This window comes from Fukomys damarensis, unplaced genomic scaffold (genome assembly GCF_012274545.1).
Source record: "Fukomys damarensis isolate Sample0158 unplaced genomic scaffold, DMR_v1.0_HiC HiC_scaffold_21, whole genome shotgun sequence".
Lineage (NCBI taxonomy): Eukaryota > Metazoa > Chordata > Mammalia > Rodentia > Bathyergidae > Fukomys > Fukomys damarensis.
Window position 1 is genome coordinate 2,615,513 of NW_022900933.1, and position 19,661 is coordinate 2,635,173.

General features: G+C 40.1%; 1 protein-coding gene across 1 annotated transcript in view; it reads left to right on the forward strand.

Moving 5' to 3' along the window:
* Arid4a (AT-rich interaction domain 4A) overlaps nucleotides 1-14,014 on the forward strand; it is a 73,786-nt gene extending 59,772 nt beyond the window's left edge. The window contains exons 22-24 of the mRNA XM_010641448.3: nucleotides 397-603; nucleotides 1,322-1,468; nucleotides 13,617-14,014. Coding sequence (XP_010639750.1) covers nucleotides 397-603; nucleotides 1,322-1,468; nucleotides 13,617-13,720 — 458 coding nt within the window. The 3' untranslated portion in view covers nucleotides 13,721-14,014. The remainder of the gene's footprint in view (nucleotides 1-396; nucleotides 604-1,321; nucleotides 1,469-13,616) is intronic.
* The last annotated feature ends 5,647 nt before the right edge of the window (nucleotides 14,015-19,661 follow it).

Here is a 19,661-nt window from a genome sequence, read left to right on the forward strand (position 1 = left end):
AAAAAAAAAAAAAAAAAAGTAAAAGTCGGGCATATATTGTCAAGATCTTTTGTATGCTTTATATATAGTTTGAGTTGGTCCTCGCTTGAATTGTTTTTACATTTTGTTTTCATGTAAATGGAGTAGTACTGTATTATTTTATGACTTTTTTCATTTAGCAATATATATGTTTGCCATTTTTGTGCTAATGAAATTTAGCTCATTTTTAACAACTTCAGCAGTGTTCAGTAATATGTAATGTTTTAGTCATTTTTATACCGGTACATGTTTAACTGCTGTAATCTTTGCATTTATCCTTTTTTTTTCTGATACTGAGAAGTGCAATGTCAAAGTCTGTTGCACTTTGCTATGTGAGGGTTTATGAAGGGTCTCTAAACTTTTACTATCCTGTTACAGGACAGAGCAGTGATAGTGAAGATCTTCCTGCCGTAAACAACTCAAGTAAATGTACTCCGGTAAAGCATCTCAGTGTATCTAAGCCACCAAAGCTTGCGCGGTCTCCTGCCAGAATCTCCCCTCACATCAAAGACGGAGAGAAAGAGAAGCAGAGAGAAAAGCACCCCACTCCCTCCCCCAGGACGTACAAGTGGAGCCTGCAACTCCGTAAGGAGCTCATGATGTATATCGTAGACTGGAATCTGTCTTAAGAGTATCAGCTTGGGTTAATGCTCATAAAATAGGGAGTAATGAATGAACAAGTCTTAAGTATTCCAAGTCAGTAATCACAACTTGTTATCTACATGCAAATGTGTACTTGTAACATTTACTGAGGTGGTGTTATAAAAGTGCACATGAAGATGACAAAGCGTGTACGAATTTTATAAATCAGTGAAATTGAAGTGTCTTTATATAGTGCTTCAGGGCCAGGGATTTAGTTCAGTGTTTCCGCTGCCTGCCTTGCAGGCACAATGACCCGAATTCTATCCCTGGTACCAAAAAACAAACAAACAAATATATAGTGCTTCACGTTGACATTTTCTTATGTTTTTATGAGCACTTAAGTAATACTTTTTTTTTTTTTTTTTTTTTTTATTTTTTTTTTTTTTTTTGGTACCGGGGATCGAACTCAGGACCTTGTACTTGCCAGGCAGGTGCAGTGCCACTGAGCTAAATCCCCGGCCCACAGAAAATCTGGACTGTATAAACAATGCTTAATAATGAATTTAACTCATGTCTTCCCAGTCTTCTAAAGCACTTCATTTAGCTTAAGGTGATGGGTCCTTAATAAATAAGAGCTTTTGTTAATTTTTAAAAGAACTACCATGTTTTTTGCCTTGGAGAATTCTTTTTAAATCCCGGTTAACTTTGTTCTCCCTTTTAGATGAATTAGATAACATGAACAGCACAGAGAGAATCTCTTTTCTCCAAGAAAAACTACAGGAAATCAGAAAATACTACATGTCTCTGAAGTCTGAAGTTGCAACCATAGACAGGCGCAGAAAAAGATTAAAACAGAAAGACAGGGAAGGTAATTTTGTCGAACTTCCCCCGTTTCTCCAGCATGTGTCCTATTGTTTTTGAAGATGTATCGCTCTCTGCATGTCGAACCCGTTCGTCAGCGTTTCCTTCTCTTCCGCCGTTGTCGCAGTGAGTGGGTCCACAGCCAGTTAATCAGCAGCAGACTTTGGAACAGCAGCGAGGCCTGTTTCACAGCACGTGACACTGTGCTAAATGCACAGGTTCACAGGAAGCGCTTCCTTCCTCTGACAGCCACTCTGCTGCACAAACCTGTGTCGGCTGTGCCATCACAGGCACTCTGTCCATTGTGACAAGGCTCACCAGAATGAGTAAGATGTAAGGCTTGTTGTCGCGATACTCCTGTGGGGCTGTAAGCCACCTGCTGAGCAGCCGTACCGTAATGTGACACAGCTCGGCCATAGGCATGGAACAGGCCCTGTGCTCGCACCCTGTGGGGTGATGCAGGTACACGACAGTTAGGAGGAGCAGTGTAGGACAGTGTGTCTCCTAGGGGGTGTTCACCAACCGGGAACCTGTAAGGGAGGTGACTTGGTATTGATCACACGGAGAGTAATGTCTGAGTGAGGCCATCAAAACGTATGGGGCTGACTTTCAGTTAGATCCCAAGCTCTGCTGAAGTCAGGAAAGGAAGTTAAAAGCCCCGTGGCCCAAATGCACTAGCGATCAAATGAAAGCAAGGCGAAATTATTTCGCACCAGTAGACTTGTAGGAACAACAGAGTAAAAGTTGTAAATGCCTCTTGCTGGAAAAGATACAAGGAAAAGGGAATTTCTATATTCAGAAGAACAAATTGTTACAACTGCTTGAGTAACACTGTGCCCCTCAAAACTAGACATGTGCATAGCACATAAATTTTATTTTTAGATATATTTGTGCCATTATTTTGTTGTTTTGTTTTTAAGATAGGAATTTGCTCTGTAGTTCAGGTTGGCCTTAAATTCACTCTGTAGCCCAGGCTGGCCTCCAACTCTCGGTAGTCCTCCTGCCTCAGCCTCCAGAGTGCTGGGATCACAGGTAGGCCACCGTGCTGAACTGTCAGTGCCTCTTTTGGGTCTAGAGAAATTTTTGTACCCGTGACCAAGGCAAACTGCACTGCTTTGAAATAAAAGAAAATGGAAAATAACCTGAGTAAGTCTTCATAAATAACGGATGTCTCAAAAAATAAAAAGGGGTGGGGATGTAGCTCACTGCTCCCTGGGTTTAAGCCCCACTACTGAGAGGAGAAAATGAAATCCATATATACGCACGAAGAAAAGAGGAGGAGACAGAGAAGACACGTCAGCAGCGTATCTTGGGGAAGCCAAGCAGCTGACTCCTGAACCGGTCCTAGCAGCAGAGACGGTGCTAAAAAATACCTTGCCTTTCCAGTGGGACCCAGCAGGGGCAGCCAGTTCATAGCAAGAGCTCTGGAAGCAGGGACATAGAGGAGGCCGGAAACGGGGTCGGAGGTGTCAGGAGGAATGCAACCCTCTCTTCCCACCCTGTAATGCGAGGTTCCATCTCTCCCCAGGCCAGCGGAAAGCAGAGGGTTAACCTCGCAGGAGAGTGGGGTGGGGGACTTGGGGACTCAGGGACCAGAGCCCCAGGTGAAGGTGAGGATCCGGGTTAACTGGAAATAGTGGATGGAGCACCCATTAATGGTGAGGCCGGGGATTTCATTTAGCTCAGCGTGCCGCCGCCTGCCTCGCAAGCACAAGGTCGGAGTTCAATCCCTGGTATCTGCTCCCCGCCCTACAAAACAAAGTCGGTGGTGAGACTCCCAGCCCTCTTCTGACCTGAGAGCGAATCCTGGAGAGCTGAGGCAGTTTATGCTCATTTCTGAGGATTCCACTGAGGGTGTTGATGCCCCAGGATGAATGACCTAATATAGACACCAGCGTCTGGACAGTCCTGAGCCAAAAGGCAAGGTCCCGGCTGGCCATGACGCATGCATAGCCACGGTGGAAGTCCTGAGACTCGGCCAGGGCTTCCAGTCAGCCTTCTCATGCCCCTGTCTCTTTTTTTGGTACCAGGGATCGAACTTGGGACCTTGTGCTTGCGAGGCAGGCAACGGTACCACTGAGCTAAATCGCCAGCCCTCATGCCCCTCTCAATGTGGAAGCTGTGTAGCCAGCCTGGATGAGAATAGACAGGGACTCTGAATAAACAGTGTACCATATTTTTTCAAAAGCACACAAATTTGATCCTGTTAAAAAAAAACCAGGGCTGGGGATTTAGCTCGGTGTTCCACCGCCTGCTTCACACGAGCAAGGTCCCAGATTTGATCCCTGGTACAGAAAATGATGCATTAAAATACGATAGTAGAAATGTGTTTCAAAATTGATAGAAGGGATAGACATAAAGCTGAAGAAATCCCTTTGGAAAGTCAAAAACTGGATAGGAGTGAGGGGTGGAAGTTCAGGGTCTGGGGAGGAGATCCAACCTCAGGATCACACACTTCCTAAAAGAACGTGGGACAAACTGGGAGGAAGTTGTCACCAAAGACGCATTGTTTTAAAATTCCACAACTAAAGGATGTGATTAGAAGACTGAAAAGACTCACTATGCCTTCTGTAACAGATGAGGAGGAGGGCCAGGGATTTAGCTCAGTGAGGCGCAAGGTCCTGAGTTCAATCCCCGGTACGGGAACAGGAAAGAAAGCCAGGCTGGAGAGCAGTATGAGATTTTCGAACTCCGTGTACGAAGAGTAAATTGTGAATGTTGATCACATAAGGTACGAAAGATACGGGTCCCAGGGCCTGCATTATGCTACATCCCTAGCTTTTTTTTTTTTTTGGTCCTGGGGATCGAACTCGGGTCCTTGCACTTCTGAGACAGGTGGCGGAACCACTGAGTTACATCCCTGGAGGCTTTTTTTTTTTTTTTAATTTTGAGACAGGATCTTACTGAATTGCCCAGGCTGGGATCACAGGTGAGCATAACCACCCGGCCACATCAAGTTTCATATGTCAGATTTGTCCATGATTGTACTAGAAACTGGAAAGCACGTCAGGAAGGCCACGTGAGATCCAGCAGGCAAGGAATCCCACGTGGGAAAACAAACAATAAAGGAAAGTTTCGGGATAATGGTGAACAGAAGCTGTAGGGTGGTCAGAGCTTGCGTGCTCAGGAAGCAGTGGTTGCGGGGCGGGGGCGGGGGCCGTTCCAGGAGAACTGCGGTGAACGAATCGTAAATGCCCTGACCTTGTTGAGAGCCTTCTGTCCCTGGCAGAGATTAAAGGAATGAATTACTGATATGATGACCTATGTCATGGGTGGCTTTGAATTGTTCTCCAAGTGCAGCAGTTTAAATTCTTGGAAATAGCATAGAGCAATGGAAAAGCATATTTTTTTAAATTCTTTTAACATGTTTTTTATTAATACATAGTTGTGCCGGGCGTGGTGATGCACCCCTGTAATCCTAGCACTCGGGAGGCTGAGGCAGGAGGATCGTTTGAGACCAGCCTGGGCTGCATAGTGAGTTCCAGGTCAGTCTCAACTACATAGTGAGACCCTGTCTCAAAAAAACAAAAACAAAACAAAATCCACGTAGTTGTCATTCAGGGCGCCGGGGATTAGCTCAGTGGCAATGCGCCTTCCCTGCACGCTCAAGGTTCTGAGTTCAATCCCTGGTACAGGCAAGAAAGAATAAAGTCTTCACATTGTTGTCGTACGTACGGCTCACAGTCATCGTGGGGGATTTGTACCTGTACACAGTGCATCCTGATTCTTCCTTTTCCCGGTTCCCCTCCCATCCCCTCCCTTCAGCCCTTCTCCCGCGCTCCATTCACGGAAGCTGTGTTTCCGTGTTTCACTTCTGCTCTTTCTTCGTTTTCCCTGCTCTCCCTTCCCCTTCCCCTCTCCCGTTGACCCTTCCCATTTGAACGCGTTCTTCTTACTTCCCAGTGTGTCGTTCATGATGCTCCTTGTTTACCCACAAGAGAATACAATATTAAAACTCTTGTGTCACATTTATTTCACTTAAAATTTTGGTCTTGAGGTGAATCCATTGACCTAAAAACAACTCAGGTTTATTCTTCTTTTTTGGCAGAGGAGAACGACACTATATATAAATACCACATCTTTATCCATTTGTTGATGGGCACCTGGGCTATTTCCAAGATTTAGTTATTATAGACTGTGCTCTGCTATAAATCTGGGTGTGCATACATCACTGTGGTGTGATGCTGTTAACTCTTTCGGGAAGATACCTAGGAGGGGAACAGGTTAGGTCAAATGGAACCTCTAATTTCATTTTCTTGAAGAATCTCCACACTGATTTCCGTATTGGTTGTACCAGTTTACATTTTCAACAGCAGTGGGTAATAAGGGTTTCTCTCTTCTGTAGCCTTGCCAGGATGTGTTATTCATTGACTTCTTGATGATAGCCATTCTTTCTAGATTGAGATGGACTCTCAGTGTTGTTTTAATTGCATTTCTTAAATGACCAGTGAGGTTCAGCATTTTTTCATATATTTGTTTCCTATTTGTACATCTTCATTTGAGAAAGTCTATTCACTTCAGGTGCCCATTTTCGGATTGGGTCTTTAAATTGGCGGGGGTATGTCTGGTATCTTTGAGTTCTTTATATATTCTAGATTTAGTACTTTGAAGATTAGCTTTGTTTGTTTGTTTGTTTATGTAGTTGAGACTGATTTGGAACTCACTGTGTAGCCCAGGCTGGTCTCAGACTCACAGTGATCCTCCTGCCTCAACCTCCCAAGTGCTGGGATTACAGGCGTGTGCCACCACACTTGGCTGAAGATTTGCTTTTTGAAGATTCCCCATTTTGTGGGTTGGCCTTTTAGTCTATTGGCAGTGGTTTCTTTTTCATGTAAAAGCTTTTTAATTTGATGTGATCCCAGTTATTGATTCTTTATAGTATTTCCTGTGTGATCAAGGGTTTTGTTCATAAAGTCCTTGCCTATTACTATATCTTGTAGAGTTTCACTCTTCCAGCATATTGTGTTTCAGTTTTAATATTTAGATCTTTGCTCCATTTTGATTTTCATTTAGTACATGGTGAGAGATATGGGTCTAGGTTCAATTTTTGGTGTGTGGAAATCCAGTTTCACCAAGACCATTTTGCAAAGGTGCTTTCTTCCAGTAAAGGTGTTTGACCCCTTTGTCAAAGATAGGTAGTTGAGTGTGCTTGCAGTTGTTTCTCCATCTTTATTCTGTTCCATTGACTGTCGAGTCTTTTTTTCCCAGTACCATGCTGTTTTTATCACGGTAGCTTTGTAGTATAATTTCAAATCAGGAATTGTGATCTGCCCCCCACACCCTTTTGCATTCCTTTTGGTATTCTTTTTGCTATTCTAGGTCTTTTCTGGTTCCATATGAATTTTAGGATTGTTTTCACTAGTAATATGAGGTATTCTCTTGGTATAGTGGTGCCTCATTCATGAACTTAATTTGTTCCTCCTTCTGGAAAAGATGGCCACATACATGGTCTTGCGAGAAAGATTGCTGTGGTTGTGTTATCACCTGATGCAAAGTTCACAAACAACAACAAAAGTTTGACAAACACTTCCACTTGTGAACCAAATTGTTCAGAAACAGAAGCATTTGGGAATTGAAGTCCTGCTAATATTGTGGTTGGGATTACATTAAATCTGTGTAACAGTTTTGGCATAATGGCCGTTTTCACTCCGTTGGTTCTGCCTATCCAAGAATAGGGAACAGGCTGATATGGGGATGTCTTTCCATTTTTTGATATCTTCGTCAGTCTCCTTTTTCAGAATGCTGGCGTTTTCAGGGACTGGGGATTTAGCTCAGTGGCCCTATGCCTGCCTTGCAAGTGCAAGGTCCTGAATTCTATAACCAGTACTAGAAAAAAACAACAAAACTGTAGTTTTAGGTGTGTAGGTCTTTAATTTCCTTTATTAGATTGATTCCTAAGTATTTAATTTTTCTTGATTCTGTTGTGAAGGGTATGATTTTCTTAATTTCTTTCTCCATGAGTTTGTGTATAGGAAGGCTATTGATTGGGGGGGGTACTGGGGATCAAACTCAGGACATTGCACTTGCAAGGAAAGCACGGTGCCACTGAGCTAAATCCTCAGCCCAGGGCTATTGATTTTTGAGTGTTGACTTTGTATTCTGTTATGCTGCTGAATGTGGTGATTAATTCTAGGAGTCCTCTGGTAGAGTTTTTGGAATCTGGTGTGTAGGGTATCATACCATCCACAAATAATGTTAATTTCACTCCTTCCTTTCCTGTCCTTATTCCTTTTATTTCTTTCTCTTGTCTTTAACTGCCCTGGCTAATGTTTCCAGGACTGAATTGAACAGGAGGGGTGATAGTGGGCAGTCTTTGTCTCCTTCCTGATTTTAGAGTGAAAGCTTTCAATTTATGACTTTAATATGATGCTGGCTGTTGGCTTTTTATAGATGGCTTTTATCAGCTTGAGATAAAGACCTGTTATTCCAATTTTCTGTATGATTTTTGTTAGGAGTGGGTATGAGACTTCATCCAGTGCTTTTCCTGCCTGTATTGACATGATCATGTGGCTTCTGTCCTTGGTTCTGTTAAGATGGTATACTACATTTATTGATTTGCATGTGTTTTACCTACTTGGTCATGGAATGTCGTCTTTTTTGATAATTTGCTACCTTCTGTTTGCCGGTATCTTATTGAGGATTTTTGCGTCTGTGTTCATTAAGGAGATGGGCCTGTAGTTCTCTTATTTGATTAGATCCTTCTCTGGTTTTGGTGTAAGGGTGATGCTTGCTTCCAGGAAAGAGTTTGGCAGAACTGCATCCCTGTCAATTTCTTTTTTTCCCCCAGGACCTTCTGCTTGCCAGGCAGGTGTGGTGCTGCACAACTGAGCTACATTGACCGCCCTTCCCCTTTCAATTTTTTTAAAGAGTCTGAAGAGTTAGTGCTGTTAGATCTTCTTTAAAGTTCTTGAAGAATTCAGCAGTGAATTCAGTAGGACCTGGGCTTTTCTTTTTTGGTAGTTTTTTTTTTTTTAATTCAATTTCATTGAACGAGACTGTTTATTTAGGATTTTTACATCTTCTTGATTCAGCTTTGGTAATTCTTATGTATCTAAGAATCTGTCCATTTCTTCTGCACTTTCCATCTTATTAGAATACCACTTCTCAAAGTAGATACTGATGTTCTTCTGGATTTTTGCAGGGTCCATTGTGAACCAACTCTTCAATTTATTGATTCTTCATATTTTCTTAGTCTCAGTTGCATTAATTTTTGCTCTGATCTCTGTAATTTCCCCCCTCATATGAGCTTTGCATTTAACTTGCTCTTTTTTTGGAATCTTGAGGTGCAACATTAGACTATTTGAGCTTGCTGTTTTTCTGATGTGGGAATTCACCACTATAAATTTCGCTCATAGGACTGTTTCTTTGCATTCCATACATTCTGGTATGTCTATTAATGTGCAGCACTGTGAATATCTACTAAGTCCATTTGTTCAGAGATTTGGTTCAGCTCTGATACTTCTTTGTTGATTTTCTGTCTAGTTGATCTGTGACTGGGTGTATATCATATTTGATTTTTGATATCCATTAGGGTTTATTTTGTAAAGGTGCTGCATCAGTACTTGGTGCATATATATTTATCATTGTTATCTCTTTTTTTTGGATTGTTCCCTTAACAAGTATGTAATGATCTTCTTTGTCTCTTCAGATAAGTCTTGGCTTGAAATCCACTTTGTCTGTAAATGAACTAGCTACCCTTGTTTTTTTTTCCAGATTCCTGTGATATGAAATATTATTTTCCATCTTTTTACTGTCAGTCTATGAATTGCTTTTTGGGTTAAAGGTGTTTCTAGTGTGGAGCATATTGTTGGATCTATTTTATTTCTTTCTTTTCAGAACCAGCGATCTTGTTTCTTGGTCCATTTTGTCAATCTGTTTCTTTTGATTGGTGAATTGATGGTTATAACTGATCTGTATTTACTTATCCTTGTCATATTATTTTCCTGTTGTTGGTTCTCTTTTTTCCCTTTTGTTTAATTGCTTGCCTTGCCTGATGGATTCATTCTATTGGGATTCTTGGAATTGTCTTTTTCTACAGTATCCTTCAGAGAGTTTTAAAGCACTGGTTTGGTGGTCATAAATTTCTTCAGTTATTCTATATCATGGAAGTATCTATCAATTTTCAATGATAATTTTGCAAGATATAAATCCAAGTTGGAGGTTGTTTTCTTTTAGAGTTTGAAATACTTCATTCCAAACTAATTTTGACTTAAGGGTTTGAGTTGAAAATTGTACTGTGATTCTGATGCGTTTTCCTTTATAGGTGATTTGTTTCTTCTCTTTCATAGCTTTTAGTGTTCTGTCCTTTTGTTATATATTTCTGGATTTGTGTATGTCATATACTTTGGTGTAGTTTTTTTTCTGGTCATGACTTTTTGGAGTTGTGTATGCCTGACTTATCTATATATCATATTCTTTTTCCCTGCTTGGAAAGTTTTCCACTCTTACTTCTGTGAACAGGATTTTTTTTTTTTAATGTCCTTTGAGTTATCTTCTGATTCTTTATTGATTCCAGTTAATGACATGTTAGTCTTCTTTACATCATCTAGCAGTTGTTGGATTTAGTTTTTTGTGGTCCTTTGTTATGTTTAGCAGCTCTTTTATTTGATGATCACCAACCACAACCCTGTTTTCTAGATCTGATATTTTATCTTTACATTGACTCTGCTGGTGTATGCTTTCAGTAGAATGTTTTGATCTGGATTTTGGTTGGAGTCTGTTTTATGGAATCCACTTATTTTCAATTTTGGGCATTCATGATTTCCATGTCTTTTCTAAGGTTCTCCATTATTTTTGCTTTTTTGTTTATCTGTACCTACTCCAGATTCAATAATCCACTAATCATTTCCTTCATTGTGGTTGACATCTTTTTTTTTTTTTCTTTTTTGTCAACAGACTTATCTGTTTTGTTACTTTTGCTGGTACTGTTTCATAAAATTCAGCTGGGTGAGTTTTGATTCTTCCACCTAATGCCCCCTTGATTTGCCATGTGTGAGCCGGGGATCATGAGTGGCATCCTGCTTCCCTGCTTTCTCATTTTCTGCTTTTTTATTAATTTGTTTTCTTTATTGAGGCTTATAAATTGTTTGTGGTAGGTAGCTTTATTACTAGTGTCAAGACCTCTTGGGAAATCAATACTTCTCAGAGATGTCTTCTAAGTGTAGCTGGCTTTTGGCTTCTGAGTCTATCTCAGGATCTTGTCTCTTCGATTTATTAGGGATGAAAGGTTGCTTCATGTTTGGCCTAGCCCAGTCCTTTGGTACTGGACTGTAGTATTGTTTATGACCCTCGGACAGTCTAGGTATTGGCATACAAGGAAGATCAATTGATCACAAAGCCTGGGTCACCTCGGCTACAGTAATACAATCCGTAATAGTAAGAGCAGCAAGCCCAAACTGGAAAATGAGCCACTGTGATAACTGTTAACTTGTTGCCTTTAACTATAAGATATAAGATTTATAGTTACATAATAAAATCTAAGATAAATTAGAAAATTTTATTCAGTAAATATCCACTCGGTAGAGCAATTTTGCCCTAAGGGGAGAAGATTTAAAAGGAATACGAGGAAAAAATGGAGAAATAAATGAAGAGAAAGAGATTAGAAGCAAGGCTGAAGGACAAAGGAAGATTACCCAAGCCTCAGGAAATGGTGAAGAAGGGAGAGAAAGAAAAAAGGAATAAACAAAAGCAAGAACAAACCAAACTAAAAACAGTGTTCACACTCAAAAGGAAAACAAAAACAGAAAAAATGAATGACAAAATTCCCACACATGATGGGGGAAAAAAGAAATTTCTCTGATTCCAAGCCTGTGATTATCTTCTGAGGTCTACATTTTTGTGGTAGTGTGCAATTCATGGTGTAACTCTGCTCTTGCTGATAGACTAAGGAGGCAGTCAGAGCCCAGATCCATGCTGGATAATTCCAGCAAGCCTGCAGCAGGATTAGAGTGGGATGCTGGTTCCGGCCTCTTTTTGTGGGGTTAGGGCCTGGGTCATGTAGTTTGTAACACTCTGGGTGTCTCTTGTTGGCCTGGCCACGGCTCCCTGAATCTGGGTATCTCCTGTGATTGTCTCTCAACCAGTTACTGTGGTTTGTAACACTGGAAGCCCTGAGAGGAAGCCAACCTGCAGCTGCTCTGAGTCCCGGGTTTAGTGGACCCTCTCTCAGCTGACATCTCATAAGTGCTCTTCCCAGAGGGCATGGGAGGCACTTGGACTTGAGTTACTCACTACGTCTTGCAGCACACAGCATCCACTACTCCGTTTCTCCCTAGAGGCCTCTGGAGTCACTGCCTTCCCTGCGTCTCCATAGATTCAGTCTTCCTTTCTCAAGCCAGGAGCCAGGATCTGGGGAGAAAGTGAAGACCCCCCTTCCTTTTTCTACATTCAGGTCTGACTCTCCTAGTTCACTGTGGGAACTGGTTTTCCCTTCATATCCTTCCTGGGTCCCAGGATCCACCTCCCTCCCCTTGTGCTTCTTGTTATTTTCCCCTGTCTGGATTCCAAATCTTGGAGAGGTTGATTTTATTGTTTCTTACTCTCTACTATCTTCCCAGCAATCTTATAAAGGAAACCAGTAGGCAGTTTTTACTTAAAAAAAAAAAAAAAAAAAAAAGAGAACATCCATACTCCACTCATGAGTGTGTACGTTAAATTTTTGCCTAATAGAGTAAATCCTTTCCAGGCCACTTACTGACCAATCTTCAAAATTCTTTTTCTGCAATGGGAGTCAGCAAGTCTGCAATTTAATTGTACAAATAGAGTGGTTTTATGTTGTCTAGCTCCATTTTTGAACCTCCTTGGACTCTCTCCTGTGACAATTCCATTTCTCTAGTGAGCTGCAGTTCTGGCCTATTCAGGGTTAGCAGCTGAGCACAGGAACAGCATTTACTGAAGCTCCTTTCTCCATAAGAATGTTCCCTCAAGACTACTGAGTCAGCATCATTATCCAGATAAACATCTGCTCTATTTTGTCATTAGTGATGATAATGACTAGCTGGGGTCACTAAGGATGGGCTTAACACATAACATCCAAATGGAAAATTTGAGAGAATTGGAAGCTTTAGAAACACTGCAATTGTGTTTCCCTGTTTACTTAAAAAAAAAAAAAAAAAAAAGAGCAAATGAAATTGAAATTTCTTCAGAGAGCCCTCCACTCCGATTTTGTTTTGTTTCCCTTGTTTTTGTAATGAGTTATTAGATTGAGACACTGAGTGATTTCTAGCATACGTGGAAGAATTTTTTGTCAAGGTCACATGTCTTACTGGTAGCCACACATACACAGGAATATATTTAAATCAATAAATATTAATAGGGACAGTGATTTAGCTGAGTGGTTCCGCCACCTGCCTCGCAGGCGCAAGGTCCCGAGTTTGATCCCTGGTACTAAAAATATATCTATAAATAATATTACAACAGTAAAACAAGCGACTGGGTTGAGATTAGCAGGTCACAGGAGAGTTTTTAAAGGAGCACTCAGCCAAAGAGAAAAGAAAAAGATCTATAAAATGGTAAAACGTCTCATGCACGTATAGTCATCCTTATAGTAAAGCCATTTGAGCATTGTTTTTCCTAATCACAGACCCATAATTCCATCCTTATGATTCTGATACCTGACAGTTACTGCAAATCTCTAGATTGTATGAATTCTAAGAATCTTGTGCTCCTACGATGAAGCAGAATTCCCCTACTGTTCTGAAAATTTATTTCAGGTTTAACTAGTTTTTTCTTTTGACCAAGCCAAGTTCCTTCCTGGGGTCTTTCAAGTAAGGGTTTAAGATTTTATCTTTCTTGGGCCAGGGATTTAGCTCAGTGGTTCCGCAAGGTCCCAAGTTCAATCCCTAGTACCAAAAAAAAAAAAAGATTTTATCTTTCTTTTATTCTCTGCATTTTGTGAGGTGCCCCTCTCACCCTCCTCGTGCTGGGGATGCTCCACCCCAGCGCTGCGTTCCCGTCTTGTGATGTCTGTTTTGAACTGTTGAGTTATTTAATTGACCAAAGGCTGATTCCAGTCCCTTTGCTATCCGTTTGCTCCCCTTCGTCTGGCATTCTCACTGCCTGTGATTGAGGTGGAATAAAGTTAAACACCTTCTCATTTTCCCTAGACTGCGTGTGTTTGTGGTTTTGAGTCTAACACAGTTCTTCTGCCTCTGCAGTGTCTCACGTGGGAGCCTCCATGTCGTCAGCGTCGTCAGACACTGGAATGAGTCCCTCGTCGTCATCCCCCCCACAAAATGTCCTTGCTGTAGAATGCAGGTGATGAACGTTTCCTCTGCCTTCCCGCGATGTGCTGCCATGGGTGTAACTTCCCAAATCCCAGGACAACCACAGAAAGCACTCATCTGGTTTGACATTGCTACGAAGATCCTCTATGCTTCCCCAGGCTGGACTGTATCTATTCCCTTCTCCCTTCTTTTTTCTTGTTGCAAAAAATAAGCCGATAAATAACTGAAGGTCAGGCAGCCTGCCATATTTGTCAGAAGTTCCCCTCTTCGTGTTTTGTTTTTCTTTTCTTTTCTTTTCTTTTTTTTTCTTTCTTTTTTTTTTTTTTTTTTTTTTTTTTTTTTTTTTTTTCTTTTTTTTTTTTTTTTGTGATGTAGAAAAAAGGGCACTTAGCAATTTGAATTTGTATAATAAAGCTTTCAGGTGTTATTGAAATCATAGACAAGCAAGTGCACATGATAAACATCAAATATTACCCAGCTGAGTAGTTGCTGCTGCACTTTCACTAAGATGTATTTGGACACTTGGTGAGTAGGGGGTTTATGTTTTGTGTTTTTTGTTGTTGATTTTTTTTTTTTTTTTAGTGGAAGCACTTGCTATTTAGAACTGCCAAAGTATACGTTCAGCAGTGTGCCCAGGTTTAAAGGTGTAAATGGGACAAAATAAATTGTGAAAGGAAGTGTAGTTGACTGAAAACTACAGTTGTAATAAGTCTTCCACTTTTTATAGGACTTTTGAGCACACAATTATGCAAATATTTTAATGTTTATTAATGTGTACAGTGGAATTGTGAATAAGTTTTCAGTGGACTATCTTATCCCTTGACAAAAGTATTTTGTCTTTTTTCTATGTAATTTCAGAGGTTTTATTTTGTTACAAAAATACAAAAATGAAATATATAACAACAATGAAGTTATTTAACAAGATTTCTAAAGCTGAAATTTTTGTGTAAAATAAGGTATTATCTTGCAACTTGTTAAATATATTTATTCAGACATTGGATGTTGTATTTTTATGTATTTTTAAAAATATTAATAAAATGGAAAAAAAGACAATTCTAGGTTAATTCACTCTTTGGATGACACTAGCTCTCAGCTGTCCCTTTTCCGGGAGGGTGTGTCCAGCGGCCCCCTCTGTGCAAGGGACGTCTGTGTCCGTCCTTCGAACAGAACCGAACTGTAAATGGGCATCTGGATCGTTAGAGTAGGTCCTTACTTAGAAACTTTGGCAGTCCTAGTATTTAAACTGTTTTGAGGATCAAAGTTTTGGTTGCCCTTAAAATGCTTTGTCACAGTTTTTATGTTTGCTATACTGCCGAATAAATTTATATCTCCCAAAGTTGAGATGCATCAACTGAGTAAAGCAATTATGTATGCTTTGTCTGTGAATTGTTCCACAGACTGATACATCTTGTAAATAATTCTTCCAAAATCATGTATTTAAAGCAGTTTTGCATATACATTATGTAAAAAGGTGATTTTTTTAAGAGCAATTTTTAAATTCATGTTTATACATTGAGAGGGTTTTTTAAACCTACTTTTCTGTGTTTCATATGCTGTAGAGTAATCACCTAGATGCTCTAGACTGTGTATCAGGATTTGATTTACTAGAACAAGGAGCTAACCCTAGTGACGGCGCTTAGCATTGCTGATACCATTGTTTCTTAATTTCATTTTACCGTATTGTGAATTTGTGATTCAGACTCTTTCCATCTTCTCAGAGAATTAAAAACAAAAAAGTACCCCTGTAAAATGCACTTTTCTGTCTTTTCTTTGCGAAGCAGAAATATTTCAATGTAAAGTAAAAATGGAGCTCAGCAGTCAGTATTAATAAAGGCCATGTTTTAAACATAGGCTTTATATTTTTAGTTTTCATTGAAACGATTGCTTTTTCTCATATGTCAGTAACTTTTATAGTTGGAAAATCAGTTTTCACAAAACAAAGCCTTCTAGTATAGTCTTCTGTTTTCACTATAAATATTTCTAGAACAATTATCAAAATGAAAAGAGTGTCATTCAAATCTAACTGGAGCTACCAGGCAATCTTAAATTTATATATTACATATTTTAATGATTTCCTTCCATAGCAGTATAATAAACCTAAGATGACTAAGTTATCAATTTGAGTACTGAGCCTTGTAATTGATGTAAATTTGGTAGTGAAGTATTGGAATGTTGCTAAAGAGAGCAGAATTATGTAGTCATTGAAGAATTATATAAGCATTGCTTAAATCCTTTTCTTTGGGCTGGAAGAGATCACAAAATTAAGTGAATATTGCCTAGGCATTACAGTTCAATTATTGGGCATATTTGGAATTTACCGAAACTTTAGATACCACTTGCATATGACTAAGAAAGTAAAAGTATAAAGACAACTCTTTGATATCTAAAATTAAAGATACTATTTATAAAAATTATAATATTTGAGACTGTATAGCTTTGTTTTAGTATTCCATTGTGCGCTTTTATTGTTTTTGTATTGCATTTATAGTTTTCCTGTCCTTAAGACAGTTGTACTTAGCATATTTTTTAAAACCACTACATGCTATGTGTGTGAAATTGCTTTGAATTACACAAATCTATTATTCATTTGCTGTTAATGAGCCCTGTATTTTTTTATATAATCTTATTGAGTTTATTGGTACTTTTTATATACAGTACAGTTACATTCATCATTGGGATCTTGTACCTTTATGTGACAGATCTTGATTCTCATTTTTTCCCCATACCCTTGCCCTCCCTTTACCCCCTCCTCCCTCCCCTATTTATAAAGACTTTGTTTCCATTTTTTCCTTTTCTCATATTTTTTCTTGTCCCTTATTTCCTTTCCCCTAACTTTCCCAGTTCCTCTACACCTTTAGCCCTTTTCTTACTGTTTCACCTTATCAGTTATACAATTTGGATCTTATTTATACTTTTAGTTTTTCACACCAGAGAAACTATTCGGTATTTACACATGTGTGTCTTATTTCACTTAAGAGTATGGTCTCAACTTGCATCCATTTTCCTATGGATGACTCTAGTTTCTCATTCTTTATGGCTGAGTAGTAGTCCATTTTATAGAAAAATCACATCTTTATCCAGCTCATCCAACTGATCATCCACCTGATGGGCAATTGTGTGTTTCCAAGTTTTAGCTATTACAGACTGTGCCACTATAAACATGGGTGCGTATATATCACTTTGAGCCCTGTAATTTGACATAGCTCACACTTTGTGAAGATATTCAAAAGTATTTGACAACACACAAAATCTATTCAGCACAAGCAATTCGTCAGCCATTTATTATTTTCTCTGAGGCGGGTAGTATGCTGATGATGAATGCTAAGAAAGACCCAGGAAGGACAAAAGCAAACAAGACAAAAGAACTGAGCTATTCTTGTGGAATGTGTAGTCAGATCGGCTGCACCTTAAACAGTCAACACAAGGCATTCTCTGCTGTAGGCACACGAAGATGAGAAGTTTACCGTGTGCCTTGAAATCATGATGCAGAGCCCGTCTAGGATGAAGGCTGGGAAGACCTTGCCGGAGCGTGTCAGCCCCGCTCAGTGAGGATTGAGGCACACAGGGAAGGGGAGAGCAGGAGCAGGCAGGGTAGGGTGACTGGGGGCTCCGGACTTGTGCTGCCCCCTCTGCCTCTCGCTCTTCTGTTCCCGTCACTCATCCCTGCCTGTCGCGCTGTCTGCCGAACCTTTGCTGACTTTGACCACCGCACAAGGTGCCCTCCTTCCCGCCCACCTGACCGCTTACCTGGAGTTACGTGACTGTGTGGCTGCTCCTGCCTCTCCCGGGGATTCGTTCATAAGTGCTCCTCGGCCCTCGGTGTGGCCCGCGGGCCGTCATCTAACACAGTAAGACGGTCCGAAGCTGTTTCATTAAACAGAAAAATTACATTCAACTCATGTTGTTTTGGCTTTTTTTCATTGATAATCCTCTTGTAGAGAGCCAGACACTTAAGAGTCCTTAGGGTTCCTGTAGAAGGTGATAATGTGGATTTTTTAAAATTAAGTTTATTGGTACATTTTAGGTGTACAGTACAGTTACATTCATCATCGGGAGCTTGTACCTTATATGACTCATTTTGGTTCTTATTTTTTCCCCATTCCCCTGCCCTCCCTTCAACCCCTTCCACCCTTCCCTATTTTTGTTTGTTTGTTTGTTTGTTTTTGGTACCAGGGATTAGAACTCGGGTCCTTGCCCTTGCAAGGCAGGCACCGGAACCACTGAGCCAAATCCCTGGCTTTACCCCTCCCTATTTACAAAGACTTTGTTGCCATTTTTTCCTTTCCCATCTGTAAAGTCATAGTCAAAATGCCATTTGAGAAGTGTAGACTCGTTTAACAGTCTCATCTTTTACTTAACTGTGAAGTTATTTTCCCTTGTCTCCCTGTTCACGCCTCCTTTTCCTGTCACTTTTCTGTGTGCACACAGTTTTTTTGTCCCATCACAGGAAGAATCCCCTGTGGGAGCTGTCCTTAGTGAAGGCTGACTCACTCTGAATAGAGTTTACACCAAGGAGTCATCTCCATGAATACATAGTCTTTTAACAATAGATTTTTCAGTCCTTTAGTTTTTGTGGGTTTTTTTTTTTTTACAAAATCAAATCATATTTTCATGTTACCAGCACAAAACACCTTTTGTGTTCATATAGACCCACATGCATCTTTTTAGACAAAGTTTATAAGTTTTAGACAGTGTTTATAATTTCGGTATTTGTCATCAGCGTAATTGCAAGGCTATCTTCCCTTTGTACTCTGATTCATGCAGAATGCGTTTGAAAAGTTCTGTTGTAAAGAGTTCAAGGAACTCCTGTGGAAATATGAGCAAGGCTATCTGAATCAAGAGTCTCACCAGTTAAGAGTTGCCATAGTGAGAAAGTAAAAACCCATTTAAGTATGAATTTTAGACCAAGTTTTAGTATAAGCATGTCCCAGGTAAAACATTGTTATTTATTAAAATTCAAATGTAACTGTATTTTGTCCCAAGACGTATTTATTATAATGTATAGGACTATTTTTGGGTCCCTGATGGAAGATAATAAATCGCTGGAGTTTCTCTTGGTTTCCAAGGATAGTTGTGGGCAGGCTATAGTTAATTTTAACAGTCTCCTCAGAGGGACCATGACCTCCAAGACTAGCCGTGTACATAACGTGACATAGTTCTGTGAAGTGATAGTGGGTGTACTCAGATTTTTGTGAGCATGTTCTTTCGAAGGGGAATGTTCACAGTAGGTCCTAACTTCTTTGGTGCTCCTCTTTCATCCCTAGCCACACTTAATCCCAAGTAGAAACATAAACTTCTCTGGCCAGAGTTTTGACAATTATGTGTAAATCTACTCTAAATACACAGAGCTCTTCGTGTAGACGTATGTTTTCAGCCTCCTCAGGTAACACCCTAACCTACCATATACAAGAGTTGCAGTTGCCCTGCCCCTCTCCAGCACTAAGTAGTGGTGTGGTGTTTTTTTCATTTTACTTTTCATCCATTTTAAGAAGTGTGTTTTGGCATTTCATTGTGCCTTTCTTTCATGCCGTAATGTCACCTGTAAGATTCCATATTAATGTCAGCACCCATTTAGAGAAATGGGAACTTCAGTGCACAGCTAGTATTGGGTATAAATTATTGATATATCTATTTAGAATCTAGTAAAGAGGAGGAGTCTTAGTTTCTTTTCTCTCTTGTTGAGACAAAATATCCGACACCCAAGGTTAAAGGGGAAGGGGTTTGTTTAGTTCACAGTTCATGGAGGCGTCAGTCCGTAATCTGCTGACTCCAAGGCAGGCTGGCAGAGCGGCAACCAGCAGTTCATGGTGGCCAGAAGACAGCAAAAGCAAAAGGGACCTTAACTGTCTTTCTGCCCCTTTTATCTTATTCGGACTCCTTGGGGCAGTGTCACTCACACCCTTGATCCTAGTGCCCTCGGGCCTAGCCCCAGCATGAATCAGTTGCACACACTTTTTTTTTTTTTTTTTTTTTGTG